The 15,655-nt window shown below is 42.9% G+C and overlaps 2 protein-coding genes across 18 annotated transcripts in view; one reads left to right on the top strand and one right to left on the bottom strand.

Annotated features, from left to right (window-relative positions):
• The window catches only part of NLK (nemo like kinase), a 65,477-nt gene extending 53,312 nt beyond the window's left edge, over positions 1-12,165 (bottom strand). For 3 of the 5 annotated variants that reach the window (XM_087752400.1, XM_009469071.2, XM_087752401.1), the window contains exon 1: positions 10,497-12,101. In XM_087752400.1, the coding sequence (XP_087608526.1) occupies positions 10,497-10,954 (458 nt within the window). In that variant the 5' untranslated portion in view covers positions 10,955-12,101. The other 2 variants (XM_087752397.1, XM_087752399.1) reach the window with 2 other exon arrangements.
• Positions 12,166-12,652: 487 nt separating this feature from the next.
• LYRM9 (LYR motif containing 9) overlaps positions 12,653-15,655 on the top strand; it is a 63,988-nt gene continuing 60,985 nt past the window's right edge. For 4 of the 13 annotated variants that reach the window (XM_009469082.2, XM_087752331.1, XM_087752349.1 and 1 more), the window contains exon 1: positions 12,656-12,856. In XM_009469082.2, the coding sequence (XP_009467357.2) occupies positions 12,791-12,856 (66 nt within the window). In that variant the 5' untranslated portion in view covers positions 12,656-12,790. The other 9 variants (XM_087752342.1, XM_087752337.1, XR_015703581.1 and 6 more) reach the window with 8 other exon arrangements.

The raw sequence follows: 15,655 nt of genomic DNA, 5'->3' as shown, positions 1-15,655 counted from the left end.
AAGAGTTCTTGAACAGAAAGCTCCGAATTTTTTTTTTTTTCAAATTACACATAAATACCATCACATCATGTTCTAAGAAAATTAAAGAAATAACAGAAGATAATTTATCAAAGTACATATTCTACAAAATGTTTCTGCTATAACCATTCTGGTGTTATATCCAACAACATAAACAGCATAAAAATTCCACTCACACACATATGCTTCCAAGCCTTTATAGAAAAATACCACATCAGGAAATTAAAGAATGATACTACCAGGACACACTGATTCTGCTACAGGTCTCATGATTAAAGCTCAAATTCTTACTAAACACTTCTAAACACTGTACACGGCCATGTTCCAAAGTCAGCCATAGCCATGGAAGTTATTTAATATCAAGGCTGACATAAGTCTACCTTCATTTATCACCACTCTCACATAACAAAAGAAGATACAGCTTTAAGTATTAAAATGAAGTCCAGATTGTTCTGGTGTTTTGGTGTACTGAATAGCAATGCGTTTTGGTAAAAGGCTGTATTCACCTAATGCAGTTTGTCGAGTCTCCTGTTCCCTCTTCTGTGCAGTTGTACGCACTCGTGTACTCCACCGTTGTACCGGTACCATGCTGTACGCACTCACACGTTACACACCTGAGTTCAGTTGAACACAACTGTCATTTTTTCCATGATTACTGAAACTCCCAGTAGGCAATTCGTAGCAAAATTATGGAACACTGAAACCTAGAAAAATGTGCTGACAATTTCATTGATCAAGGCTCTCAGTGTATTCCACAATATATAATCCAATATTAAAAGTATCAGTACATTAACAGTTTTAATATATTACATTTAGGCCAAGTTAGGGCATTTCTGACCATAGGCGAGTTGGGAATTTCCCTAAAAGATACTCAGTTCTGTGATCCGCATGCTTGAATCACAAGTATTTCCACACATTTCACATCCACAGGCGAGTCTATAGCCCATTCATATGGGATATAGGACATACTAAGGAATGCCAAATGTTCCCATAGAGCAGATGACTTTGCTCTTTTCCAGGTTACTCCTACAAGGCACTATGGACGGAGCTCTAGTGATTTCCACACAGAAGCAGTATTTATTTTCTACAATTTAGCCCTCATATCTAAACACTATTGTCTTCATTTAAACATGCTGTTGATAAGCTGCACTTCATACAAAGTACCACAGACAATACTGGAAAATAAGAAAAAGGGGTGGAAGTGGTGAAAAGGACAGTCAAAACACAGCCGGGGGGCGGGGGAGGGGGGAAGTAAAGAAAATACGTTACCTATGTTATTTTTCTAAAAAGCATGGCTTACTGCTACAACAACAACATTAATTTTTATAACCTCTCTGTATTTAGATAGCAGGTAATTGCTATGGTTTGTACCACCTTTAGCGACCACCCCACTCACTGCCCATCCCATCCACTACCACTCGCATTCACTTTTTCCTTGTTACTACTTATTACGGTCAAATACTATTATCAACAAGTGAATGCGTTAACCACATAAGCCTCTATCCTTTACATACATATTTGTACTGCCTGTCATAAGCCACTTTCATTTAAGCATCTACTGCCTCACTCAGGGGTCTACTTTTACAAAATTGGATGTAATAGTTAGTTTGACTCACAATAAAGCAAAACTTAGAGCATCTACTCCGCGATGTATTTTCAAATTATAACACTGGGGCTTTGTCCATTCCAAATGCACTTAACTGTTTGTAGAACAGCTGAACACATCCACGTCAGACAACTTTGAGAGCTATACAGCTTCTTCCTGTGTCTGAAAACCCATCTGCACTATTCCAACCCAGACAAGATAACTGTCATCTTTGAGAAATGTCATCAGTGACAGATGCAAGGCACCGCTCTGGCCCCGGCCAGCGGGATATTTCACATGCAGCAGGGATCCTCTCATTTCCTCCGTCCTGCACTTCCAGTTAACCCATCCGCATCGCAGGTCTCTCCTCCTAGAAGCTCCCACTCTTCAGCTCCGCAGGCTTCTGCTCCCATCCATCTCCAGCACACTCATCACCATATACTGTTATTTCCTTAACTGGTAACATGGGAGGAGATCTATGCAGCTCCAAACTTGCCAGTTCACACCAGTGTTAATGACTCTGTTTACCAGTGTAATCAACACTAAAGCTGCATTACCTAAAATCATTATTTATTACCGCAAGGATTTCCCAACTTTACAGGTAATTTAGGACAGCCTCAAACTGGCATAAATCCAAGCTACAGCTTGGAAACGGAGACTACGTTTTGTTTACAGAAGGCGATTCTATCACTGTAAATACCTGGTACTAAGCAATAGAGCACAGAGTCATTGATCACAGCCATTAAATAATCTATTACAGAAATTTAAAATGGACATCAGCTATTAAGTAAGTACCAGGCACATTGCATACTTGAATTTCAGAAACCAAATCTAAACATATTCAGATAGATTACTCTCGTAATAATATTTATAACTTAATCTTTAATCAAGTGCTTACTCTTAGATTCTAAAGGTTACAGAGGAAATTGCAGTAACTGAGCCAAGCTTCTTTTTATTGAATTCTTTTGACCAGAAATAAATGGGTTTTCAGTAAACCCTAGAAGCTGTTCCGAGTACAGATCCTACTTTTTACATTACTTCTCATATTCCAGAAGGATTTTACAATCTAAATTGCCCCTGTATCGTATTATACTCTGTTCCAAGGACTTTCATTTTTCAACAAATTCAACGAAGTAGGCAGTTCTAGTCTCAGGAAATCTCCAGACTTAGGAAACAAGCACAGAAATCAGACTGACAGAAATCTAAACACAGCAAAGGTATAACCAACGAAGGTAGAAAAAAAATTCCTTTCTTTGTCTCAAGTTGAAATTCTATTTGGACCAGTTACAACAGTCCTATAACATATCCTTGCTACTTAGCAAGTCACTAACATTGCTTCAGCACACCTTATGCCAAGTACTGTACGAGAACACAAGTGTTAGCAAGCAACTGTGAACACCGGCACGGTGATGGGGTGGCCACCCCACAGCCAGCACGGAGAACCTTTGTTAGACCACGCAGAAAACAGATGTAAACTGATTAAATGTTGCAACCCAGCTGCACACTCCACCCACCTAAATTATCCCCGGATCACGCGAGACGACTGTAGCATTCCCCGTGTGCCATTTCAATCTTTCAAAAATAGAGAGGGGAAAATTTTTCATATCCTGTGTAAAAAGAGGACTCCACTGCTCTGCTGCAACTTTTCTCATTAGGAAACCAAAGGCACGCTGTGCTCAAGTAACCAAAACTTCCATATTAAAAACCCGGGGAGCTAGGTCGCGTTGGTACACAAAATCTAGTAGTAAAGCTACTGTTCAGTATTTGCTTACAAACAACTCAGACAAACAGGACTTCAAAAGCTAACCCTCAAATACAGAACAGATGGGTCTACTTACACATACAGGAGCCTACAGGAATAGTTTAACCTAAAACACAGTATTATTCCCCCAAACATCTCCCTCCATCATAAAACTCATTCATCTATGCTCCGTTTTGCAGACTAAGCCAGCTTCTCAATTCTCTTATTTTCTAAGACTTAAATTACAGTTCTTTGTGGATTTTTTTTAATATGACATTTTAAAAACCATTACCAATTATATTAACAAATTATTGTTCATTTTAATAAACACAAATTCAGTTTAAATAAACTCTATACAACTTTGAGCTAGCTTTTCTCATATGAAAAGCTGAATGCTACGTATTCCAGACTAGAAGGCAGAACTTTCCAGAGGATTAAAGATACATGAGACCCAGATACAACCATTACGAGTCATCAAAAAACACTTCCCACATATCCCAAAGGCTTCCTTCTACTTTACCTGCCCAAAGCTATTTTCACTCTCAATCCCATTGTTCCCCCAAGAAATCAGGCAGCCTAGCAACATCAAGCAGCCTCATGCAACACACACACTTGTTACTTGCCTTTATTTACTACTCTATTTGATCATATATAATCGGTAGGAATGCTTACACCTTCGCCCACTTATAAACACTAAAGGCATTTGTGGTTTTGGATCAGTGAAATCAACAATTTAAACACCCTCTTAAAAAAAGGTGAAAGAGTATGTGGGGGGAAGAGGGGCACGGAACATCTGAAATATGTCTTCTGAAAAATCAATATTAGATTGTAGATCCAGTCACAAGCTGTTCCACTGTAACATTTGCAGAATTCAGAGGAAAGAGAAAATATTGAGCGATACCACGATCTAACTGTATTATCAGCACACGGTTGTACGTGGATACAAACAACAGCAAGATTTGCAGGTGCTGCAAAATAACATGCATTTCAAGTGACCTGTGAAATGCTGACCTTGGCATAATTTACACTGAACTGATTTATCCAAAATGGTCCTCGCCCAACTTTGAGGAAAAAAAAAATGTTATACACATTCCTTCCTTCTTGCATCATCTTACAAGACAATAATGAACAATCTAGTGTATTACTTAGATAGAATTTCACCTAATTCCCACTGTCTAATTTAAATGCAAGGAGTTATTATATCCATTTAATTTAATTCAGCACATTTGGGCAATATTCATTTAAATGTTAAGAGAATTTTTCTTTTCATGAAATTTGAAAATAAATTTTAAAAAAACAACTTAAACATTTAAGCTCTGCAAAATTTCCCATATCAAAAAACTGAGTAAAGTCGTTGTTCTACTATATTTCTTCACAAATAGAGTCAGAATCCAATTTAGATAAAGCAATCCTTTAAAAAATACTGACATAGCGATTAAAGATAATCACCTGCAGATCCTTAAATTGTGATGGTAAGTGTGAAACACAATACACACTCTGCTCCGTAATGTGCCCGTTACTGGTATTGCCTCTCTTGCCTTAGGCATCCTTGTGGTTTCCTCCGAGAAGTAACTGGATAAAAACGACTCAGTCGCTTTCTTTGGAAATCACTGCCTATCTGCATCAGACACCCCAGACAACAGAAAAACTCACTGAAGTAGAACACAAAAAGTGGAAAACCAAAAAAGCCAGTATTCAATGCAGCGCTCCTGTCTGGAACAGTTCTCTCCGGTACCCACAGCCGGTCCAGGACAGGCTGTTAGTAGTGAAGAGACTCACCCAGCTCAACAGCAAAAGGCGACATTATGTGTAAAATGGCATCCATAAGAAGTCAGGCCATTATAATGACATGCATATCGCAGCTTCTAATGGAAAGTCTTTGCATACTAGAACTAGAAAGAAGTAAACAGCGGTAATCTTTTCTAACTGGAAATTTCGGTTGACATTTTTCTGTTACAGTCTATGTAGACAAATCAGATGCCTCATTTGAATGGAAAAGCTTTGTATTTACCCAGATGAGTAAAGAAGATAACCAGCAATGCTAAACCCAACGGTCAACACAGACAGCCAAGTCCTCCAAATATCCTGGAAGGATTTTTTTTTTTTTTAAACTATTTCTGACCATTTTATTTATTAATTTTAAACATTTCTGCTGTCCATTACTAAAAGCCAATTTCACTACACTGAATATCAACACATCACACTGCAGTTACACTCTTGATTAGTACTGTTGTTGCATCCTAGCCAGCTGCAATAGCAGTACTTTAAAAGGCTCTTTGGATTTGTCTTGGATTTGCTTAGTTTGAATGTTTCGTAGGGATCTTCTCTCCGGATAACATTATTGGTGTGGATTACTCCTTCCAGAGCCTCTTTATCCAATTCTGGTGGATACTCTGTTCCATCTACCGGAGATACTGCTTCCTGCTTACAACTCTCCATTTATGCTCAGTCCTGTTCACAATGAGAGCTCCAGGATAAACTTGAGAGTCCTTTTCTGGTTTTTGGTCAATAACAAAAAAGTCATTTTAGACTAATACAAGATGTCAGATGAAATAGTTTAAAGCACAGCAAACAATTGTCCATCTAAATGCTATTTAACACAGGACATTTTCCTAATGTTCAAGTACTGTCTTCCACTAACAGGGGAGTTGTGAGGGACTGGAAAAAGATGACGATACAAACAGCTTTAGCTCAGGAAAAAATCTCTCACACCAGACGCCTTAAAGGGTTTCATAAAACAGATTTTCATAATTCAGCTTTTCCTAAATTTTTCATGCTTACCGGACTGGACGTTTGCATTATTATTTGCATTAACTACACAAAGCATCATTGTGGTTTGCAGCAATATCAGACATCAGAAGGGGAAGTTATCCTGACATTATTCATACTTTTCTGAAGCTGTAACATCTTTTTTTTTTTTTCTAATATACATTCTAGCAATTTTGTCCAAAACAAATTATCTATATTGCATACTTGCTCAGCATGACACGTTCCTTTAAACTAAGTTAGGAGATTATCAGTTTATCCTGGAAACATCTTTCCTACTGCTGTGCTTAGTGTCAGTATAGTGATAAAATCCTCTTAAAATAGTTCTAGGGTCCAGGCAACAATCAATTGTGTGCAATATTCTTTTGATTTTTATTTAGCAATGACTTTAGCGATTTCAGGCCTTTGAAGGCCAGGAATGAACAGTAGATTTAGGCTAAATTATTTCTGCCTTTAAAAGTTATGGCAGCCTGTACAGAATGTCCTATCTCAACATCAACAGCCAAACTATTTGGAACGTTCTACTGCTGTTTGACTTTCGAAATAAGAAGTATTAGAAGCAAATGCATTAAAAACCACACCACAATTTAAAATTGTGTATATCAGGACTTTAAAAAAAAAACACATACTTTTTTCTATTGTCATTTGTAACAGATTTCCCACAGACATGCCTTTTAACATAGTTTTGATAATAATAAAACAGATTGCTTGATTTCACAATCTTTGATGAATGGCAATCACTTTTCAAAATTAGAGACACATATAAGGCAAATACAATCCCCACACACCTTACAGAGTCATAGTTTCCTATCCCACAGGAATGGATATATCCCAGGCAACAAGACATTTTCATAAAATTTCAGCAGCAGCATTAACAGCTTGAGCCAGCAACAAAAGTAATTATTCCCCGTCCACCTCCACAGAAGTGGCAGTTCCTCTTCACTGGTCTAGGAATCCTGCACGAAAACAGCACGAGCGCCTCTTGCAGAGGTATTAAGGCTTTACCCTCACTCCAAAACCTACAAGCCTTGGCAGGTTCAACAGATATTTTTCTATTATTATTATTATTGTTATTATTATTATTATTTTTAAGAATCCCACCAGATGGCAGTAGCATATCTCCCCAGCAAAACAGGGAGCACTTCTGCAAAGGACAGCTCCTTATTCTTAGAATATACACAAGACTTCCAAAAATCAGATAGACATTTTGAAACATGGGGCACAAACAGAGTTTGTCGCTGAAACCAAAATCCGGATTTTTTTCAACACTTTAAGAATGTGTTAACAGTGAATACTGAAAGAGCAAAATGCTCTGTTTTCAGCAAATTAGGTACGCGACTTAGCTCGTGGCAATTCGCCAAACTAGAGTGCAGTTAAGCAAATCTGCAGAACCTGGGGGAAGGTACCTACGCATCTTTTCCTGCTTCAGCAACTTCCCCCCCCTTCTTTTGTCACAGTTCAGAAACACCAAGCTTTGGTATTGCATTAATATGCACATCTTTGTGTTAAAGCACAGTGAAAACGGATAAATACAGCAATTTAATGCCGATTGTTCAAGGGATTCTTTTCTACTTTGCCAGCTTGGATTAAGTTCACTTTAAAATCTACATGTAGTCAAAGGGTAGTTGATTTAAAACATAATGATGACTAGATGAGCGAGGGTACAGTTTGTGTATACAGATACTAGTGGCAGCACTACAAGCCTGCATGAGTTAATAATGAAAATGCTGAAGCACGATGCTTTGGCTCTTCGTGAGTGAAAAACTCCTGCAGCACATTAGCTACCCCAAAACATCATAAAGTACCAGACAACTGAACTAATGACAAATGCTAATTCAACTGCCAAGTCAAAATCTCTCTCAGTAAGCTAATGGGAAACTCAATACCACACACTACTGATTACTTATTTGACGAGCTAAACTTAACTGCAGGATAAGTTGTATCTTTCTAGACAATGCAATGACACATCTGAGTAGCAAGATGAGACTACTTCAAATACTCAAACTGTCTGCAGAATAACATCCATTTCCCTCAGAAGTACAGATATGAACTTTGCAGTTCTCTATTAGTGCCAATACGTGCTCAGAAAGAGATACAGATAAGCAACGGAATCCTTATTCAAAATTAGCTTAGGCCTTATGTTATTGAAAATTCCATGTTACACTTGTACCAAAATACACATTTTTCATGTCTAAGACAACTTAAACTATAAATATCCAAATCAATGTTTACGTTCAGTTGCATTATCTCATCTGGCTAAAATTAAATTACATAGGCAGTCTTTCACGTTTTGAATGAAACCTAAAATTCAGTTTAATAATTGCTTACAGACTCTTAAATTCAGTCTGCGTTCACTTGCAGAAGTTAATATGAAATGCCAAGAGCCTAACAGTGACCACTGAATTCAAATACATGTGAGCAAAGAGGAACTGAATTTCAGCCAATTACATTCTCAGTCTGCGTAGCCTTACAGCTTTACCAAAGGAAATCTGACCTCCAAGCTTCTGCTTTTATTTTATTCAACGACCTCCCTGTTCTGTTTTTGGTTGGGTTTTTTTGTTTTTTGTTTTTTGTTTTTTTTTTTTTAAGCTGTTTTATCTTGAACTAAAAGTTGTAGTTACAACTTTGCAAGCACAGTCCCACTAGCGGCGATTCCTGCTTGTGCGGACGCCGTTGCAGGGTCAGGGGTCTCAGGATGGGTGGACACTTGGCACCGTTCTACCTGATGGCGGTCAGGAGCAGACCCTTCTTCTTTCTACACTTCTTTTTTTCCCTCAGCATTCTTAATGATGTTATATTTAAATATGCAAGCTTGACCTTTTAGTCTACTGAATATTACGAAAGCAGATCTCTCTCCGCACCTTATTTTTTGGCAAATAAAGCTAAGAAAATAAAGACCTAGGAAATATATACAGGTAAATAAAATGCTTGTAGAAACGATAACAAGGTCTGATCTTACATAACAATCCAAATTTAAGCAAGCCTGTAACAATTAAGTTAAAAAAACCCCACACTTTATCAAAAAATATACGAACAGATGGAAATAATCTTGAGATAATTTTTTACAGCAGATTTCTTGTCAGTTTTTATTCTTCGATATCGACTTTTTTATACTGTACCATAGCAAGATCACAGCAGTGCTAACTGTACAACAGCACCCCTCTGACTTTGAAAACTTTGCATTTAAATTCACTCCCTAGGCCTTCTGAATTAAGGGACACGAGATCAACTGTAACATTAACCTACGCCTCGTTTGTGCAGCTTGTTCAGCCTTCTTAGAAAACATGATTTTATTACAAACACCGGTCTGGTTACGAGTGACCAACTTTAAGGGCTGGGATGAAGGAATAATGTGCCTTGCTCTTCAGAGGCCTGTCCTGCAAAGCGCTTTGCCACCATATGCTGGCACAGACTGCAACCCCAGGCGCATAATACTTCTATCTCAGTAAAATTAAAGTACGGAGAGTACCTAAAGCAAAACTCCTTAAGCACCACAGAAAGCCTTGTCAACCGAATGCTGTGGGAAGTTCTGTAGGGACACTTCAAACTTTGCATTTGTGATACAGGAAGCGTGCTGCAACACGCTTGCTCTCAGAAACACCACCGAGGCATCTTTCATGCTTCTAATGAACATTTCAGAATTTGGTAAACTGACAACAGTTTATAAAAAAAAAAAAAATACAAAAAACAAATCATGCCAGCTTTGCTTCAGTGATCCTGAAGGGCAATAATTACATACATTATATGAAGGTGGTCACAAAATACATTAGAAAAGATTACGCTCCACTGACAGAATCCTCTGAAATAGCGGCTGGGGGAATAAAAGGACTGTAGGCGGTACTACAGTAAGACAGAAAATCCCATTTACATTTATGAGAGGAGAGCAAAGTTCAGGTATTCTGTTTCAGGTAGCATAAAGCACACTACCGCAGGTCAAACAGTCTCCTAGACAAAGATCTTGACAGGTGACTGAAGAAGGAAGACATTTTCATACGCTTTTATTTCTAACTCTTAAGTCAGGTCAAAACATATATTCTAATGCTCATTTGTTAACCTGAAACTTTAGGAAGCACAGCTTAGCTACGCAACATGCATATTCAAATAAAATGCATAGAAGGTATATAAACATGTTGCATTTGTCTCAAGAGAGATTGATGGTGCGGCCTGTTAGTCAGAGGTTGCTCTTCACCACTCTAAACCTCGTTCTGCCAGCAAAACCAACCGAAGCCAACTTTCTAAGAACAGAGAAGAACCAGTAAAAAAAAAAAAACAAACTGTAGTAAGCAGCTTTCTTGTATTCTGATTCAAATGACAAAACCAAGAATGAATTATGACCTGGTAAAAAATGAAAAGGAGAAATCGGTTCAGTTTTTTTTTTTTACTCACCAGACAACACCAAAGGCTCCGTATCCAATAGGTCTGTCCGGCTCAATATCCAGTTGCTGTTGTGGATGTTGTGAGTGCTGATGATGGTGCGCTTTAACTGCAGCAGCTGCTGCAGCTTGTACCTGAGCTGGGGCTGCTGCAGCTGGTCCAGGGGCCTGACCCGGTGCCGGTGATGGGAAATATGGCTGCTGCTGCCCTGGGTTTAACATTGCCGCGGCCGCGGCCGCAGCTGCTGCGGCCGCAGCTGCCGAAGAGGCATGCTGCTGTACGGGATGCACCGCAGCTGCAGAGCCTGGATGCAAGTGATGTTGAGGGTGGTGGTGGTGATGGAGGTGAGGAGGAGGGAGGTGAGGAAGGTGGTGGTGATGGTGGTGGTGGTGACCTGCTGCTGCTGCAGACGTACCGCCATTGTAAGCCGCCATCATTTTTGCGTTGGCTGTTGTGCCACAAAGAGACATTCAAAAAAATGCCCTTTGATTGGATAACAACTGGGTCAAGCTGTCATTTGGCCATAAAAATGAAATCTGCTACACTTTAAAAGAAGTTGGGTTTCATCATACACGGCCCACCTTTAAAAACATTGAGCTCAACTGGCCTTATCTCTTCGTGAAGCCAAACAATTTGGAGAATCTCTTCATGTGTGCGTGAGCCAGAGTGCACGAACCCTCTTCCCCCAAGAGTCCAGCTGTGGTTGGCTACTGAAACTCCATCCTTGGGCAACTGGGTTGGGTTTTGTTTGGTTTTTTCCTTCACTTTTTTTTTTTTTTTTAAATAAAAAAGAAATACAGCGATCAATCCCCCTTCCCTCCAGAAGGAGGATTTGGAGTCTCTCCCCTGGAACACCCTGAGAGGACTGGCGAGCCTACCCCTTCCATTCCCACATCCTCTCCGTTTATCTCCTCGAAACCTCCCTGAGCGCCCAGGCACCTCCTACATCGCTCCCTCCTTTCAGACACCTGCTCCCTCCAATCTAGCAAAAAAAAAAAAAAGAAAAAAAAAAGAAAAAAAAGCACAAAAACTTGGGAGTTTGCAACTTTTCCTTGAAGGCCTGAAACACACGCAAGCACCCAGAAAAAGTGAAGAGGGACGGGAGGAGTGAGGGGAGGAGGGCGAGGATAAGGAGAGGGAGGGCAAAAGGGGATGAAAAGAAGATAAAAATAGATGGAGGAAGAGAAAGGGACGGGGCAGAAAGGAAAACAAGGGGGGAACGGGAGGGAGAAGGGGCGAGGAAAAAAAACCGGGAGCGGGGAAAGTGACAAATGAATGACAGGGGAGAGCGCGGGGCCGGGGGATAAAGAGGGGCGAGGGGGAGGATGCGACGGGGGCGGCGAGGGACGGCGGCGGCGGCGCCCTGACAGCCTGACCCAGCGCCGGCGGCGGGCAGCGCCTCTGCGGGGGGCGCCGGCGGCTGCAGCCCCCCCTGCGGCGGGGCGGGGAGGGCGCGGGGCCGGGGGGGGGGAGGGGGTCTCCGCTGCCTGCGTGCGGCCGGCAGAGGTGGGGGGCGGCGGGCTCTCCTCAGGCCCCCGCCGCGCAGCGCCGCTCCGCCCCCCGGCCGCCGCCGCCGCCGCCTCGGCCGCCCGACCCCCCGCCGCCGCCGCCGCCGCCGCCACTCACCTCCTCACGGAGCCCCAGCGCGGAGCGCACAGCGGGCACGCGCACCCGGCCTGCCCTCCCCCCGCCGGCCCCCCCCCGCCCCCATGCGGGGCGCGCGCCCGACACCCGCCCGCAGCCAATCGGACCCGGCCCACCAGGCTCCGCGAGAGCCGCCCCCACCCAATCACCGAGCGGGACCCAGCCCGGCCGGCCCATAGGACTCGGCCGCTGCGGAGACTCCCTGACTCAGTCCCGCCCCCTTGACCCCCGCCGCCCAATCACCGCGCGCCTCCGCGCCCAGAGCTAGCGAGACCCCGCGAGATTCCCTCACCTCATACAACCCTCACCTCGGGTGGCCCCGCCTTCTTCACCTTTCCTGCCAATCACATGGTGCCGCTCCGTCCTACTGGCCAATCGACTCTCCCCCTGCGCCGAGTCCCGCCCCCAAGGCCTGCTTCTTGCCCAATCGCAGCCCCCTAGCCGATCCAATTAGCCAATGAGGAGAAACGAAAGCCCGAAAAGGGGTTACTGGGCCAATAGTACTCGGAGGCGAGGCGGCGGCGTGATTGACAGCTCTCCTGACGAGTGGTTCGCGGCGATGGGCGTTCAAGGAGCCGTCGTTCTTCAAATCGCAGCGCGAGGCGCGGGGTGACGGACGAGGAAGTGGGTGGTGCGCCCGTCTGCCGGTGGGCAGCTGGCCAATGGGAGGCGGGGAGCCGGCTGATGAGCGGCGGGAGGGACCAATGGCGCTCCCGGGGCGGGGTGAGGTAAGGACGCGGCGGGGCGCCGAGGTCACTGTGGGCGCTGAGGGGTGGCGGCGGGAAGCGGAGCGGGAGCCGGGGTGAGGCTCGGGCCGGGGGGGAGCGGGGCGCAGCGCGGCCGGGGCGGGAGCGCCGGTGCGCTCGGAGGGGCCCTGTGCCCGCCGTGGTGGCTCTCCCGGGGCCCCCCGACCGGGTGGGGCCCTCAGGGCTGTGCTGCTCCGGGGCGAGCCGGCTCTCTCCCCCGCCCGGGGCCGAGCAAGGGAAGAGGAGCTCGGTTTCCTGAGGTAGAGGTTTCTGCCTCAGCCCCGCTCTCCAGAGGAAGGTGATTGCAAAAGCTGTCTTTCACAAAAGAAGCTTGCCTAACTCGGCTAACGGAAAGGCGAATGTGCTTTAAAGACGGGGCCGGCCTCGAAACGTGTGGAGGTTTTTTGGGGGAGGAAGGGGGATTTTTTTTTTTTTGTCGTTTTTGTTTTTTTTCCTTCGATTTGAAGGCTTTACCTTAAAGGCTTGAAGCAAGTGAGAGCGGGGAAGGTGCAGCGTGCGGGCGCTGAGGGCCCGAGCCTCCTCCGCAGGCCGCAGAAGCAGGCGGGAAGCGTGGCCTCGGCCCTCGGGTCGGGGGCAGAAACAATCGGAGGCTTTAGGTCTCTGCAGCAGATAGCTAGTAGCAGGTACTATAACTGCTTGCTGCAGCGTGGTTATTAACACACTCAGACGTTTTATTTCAAATCTGGAGTATGTGTTAACCTGGGACCAAAATCTTTTTTGTGGTGGGGTTTTTTTTGTGGTTTTTTTTATTTTAATTCGCTTATGCCATTAATCTGCATGCTTGGGGCACGCAGTGTGGTTCTTCAAAGCGTAAGTGTTCCCTAAAACATAGAGATTAATAAAAATTGGACAGTTTTAACACTTTCCACTTTCTTGTGTGAATATTAATCATATCTGATTAATAGTTTTACTTCAGAAAAACTCCTAGTTATCAGAGCCTTACCCATGATGGTAGTAGAGTTAAATTAACTGTGATAGTGATAAAGAGGTTCCTTCATGTGATTAAATTGGGTGAGCAGTTCCAAAGGAAATAAATGACTGACGGTGATGTGTCCGTGCCCCTGTCATGGGTGAGCTGCCAGCCTTTCCTTCTCTGCGCCTGGTTCTTGTCTGAACAGAGGAAAAAAGACTAGCAGAGCTATAATGGTACAGCTGCATTGCTGAAGTTTTACCAACAAATCCCTGATGGCACAGCATCAAGTACTGTGATCTGCCTTTTCTGTATGTCGCTCTAAAAACTGAACATCATTGGACTTCTGTACAGCGTGGGGGAAAGGAGGCAATAAACGTGAAAGCCTGTTGCAATTCCTAAAACTTGAGTGCGCAGTCTTTTTAAGAAGGGGTTTTGGATACTTTTTGTCTGCTCTTTGAGAATGTAAACAAGAAAAGTCTTGTGTGAATTAAGACAAGTTTCTTTGTTAAAACGGTTTCTGTTGCATTTTGAAATATTGTTAGCTAATATTCCAGTCTGGAATTACAGTAGAGTTTTGCTGTCATGTTACGGTTTTTAAAACAGAGACTTTACTTTTTAAAAAAAAAAAAGTAAGCAAGAGTCATTTGGTTTACAGCCATTTTGTAATATTACATATTGGAGGAGGAGAGAGAATATTTATTTAGAACTTGTATTTCTAGCTGTCTCTTTGAAGTCTTTATTGGAGTTGATAACAAACTGCTAATGTGCATATGAATATGGCCTGCCCCAAGGATTCTTTTGGTCTCTGCTTCCCCTCAAGCTCTGGAGAGGTATGGTGTGGGGTGTGGGACAATGGAAGGAAGCGGATACAAAGTAGGTTGGGTAGGCCTGGGTGTAGGGAAGTGCTGTGAGGACTGGAAGGCTTGTAAAACTCTCCCACACATTTTCATTATGGACTTTTTTCTTTCTCTGTTATTGCAAAATCTTTCCAAGTAGGAAAATCAAGCAATTGCCTAATAATAGTTGTATGGAAACTTGGGTTCTAAATGTATTTGCAGATTAATGTCTCAGTGGCGTTATTCAGGTCCAAATACAGAGTGTATCTTAGTTTTTTTTTTTTTTTTCAGTTAGGTACATTTCTGAGATAATTGGATCACATGTCTTTAAACAATTAATTTTCAGTAGAGTTTAATTTTTACTGGTATATTTGCTGAAAGTCAGTCACCTTCAACTGCGTGTTGGGAAGAAAAGGGAAGGAAGAAATTATCTTGTTCTTGCCACTGGACTATAGTTGAATTTATGGTCGTAAACAAAGTGTTCAGTGATATGGAAAAAATCAACCTTTTTCTAGCGTAAACTGAAAGTCTTATAATGACTGCTTATTGAGAAGTGTTCATAGATGTGCAGTTTTGGTGACTAATTTAGGAGCCTAATCTCTGTAGGCTCCTTATCGTTAAAGGGTGCAGAGGTATACTGCATTGCTGTCTGGAGGAGTCTAATTCAGGTGCGTCTGGACATCACCTTAACATTTCTTTCCCCATTGACTATATGGAGCCTTTAGAGAGAAGCTTCTGAACAGCAATGTTTAAAGCAGGGTGTTTTTACCTACTCATTTTTGCAGTGGGTAGGGAGTAATTCAGGCCTAGATCTCTGACAGCATATTTTAAAGCTTTGTGTAGCCGTCTCCCCTGGAGCAGCTTGTGTCCCTGAGAACCTGGTCTTTCAAGTATTGTGCTCATGAAAAGATGGGAATTGGATCCACTTCTCCTTAGCGTTTAAAGCATCTGTTTACACTTCTCATGAGCAAACCAGTTGCCAGTTAACCTGAGGGAAGCACCAGCTGAAGC

This window comes from Nipponia nippon, unplaced genomic scaffold (genome assembly GCF_047370975.1).
Source record: "Nipponia nippon isolate SJK-2023a ecotype South Korea unplaced genomic scaffold, ASM4737097v1 scaffold_15, whole genome shotgun sequence".
NCBI classification, from domain to species: Eukaryota; Metazoa; Chordata; class Aves; order Pelecaniformes; family Threskiornithidae; genus Nipponia; species Nipponia nippon.
Note: the sequence above shows the minus strand (reverse complement) of the source record. Positions and strands in the feature narration are given on the sequence as shown.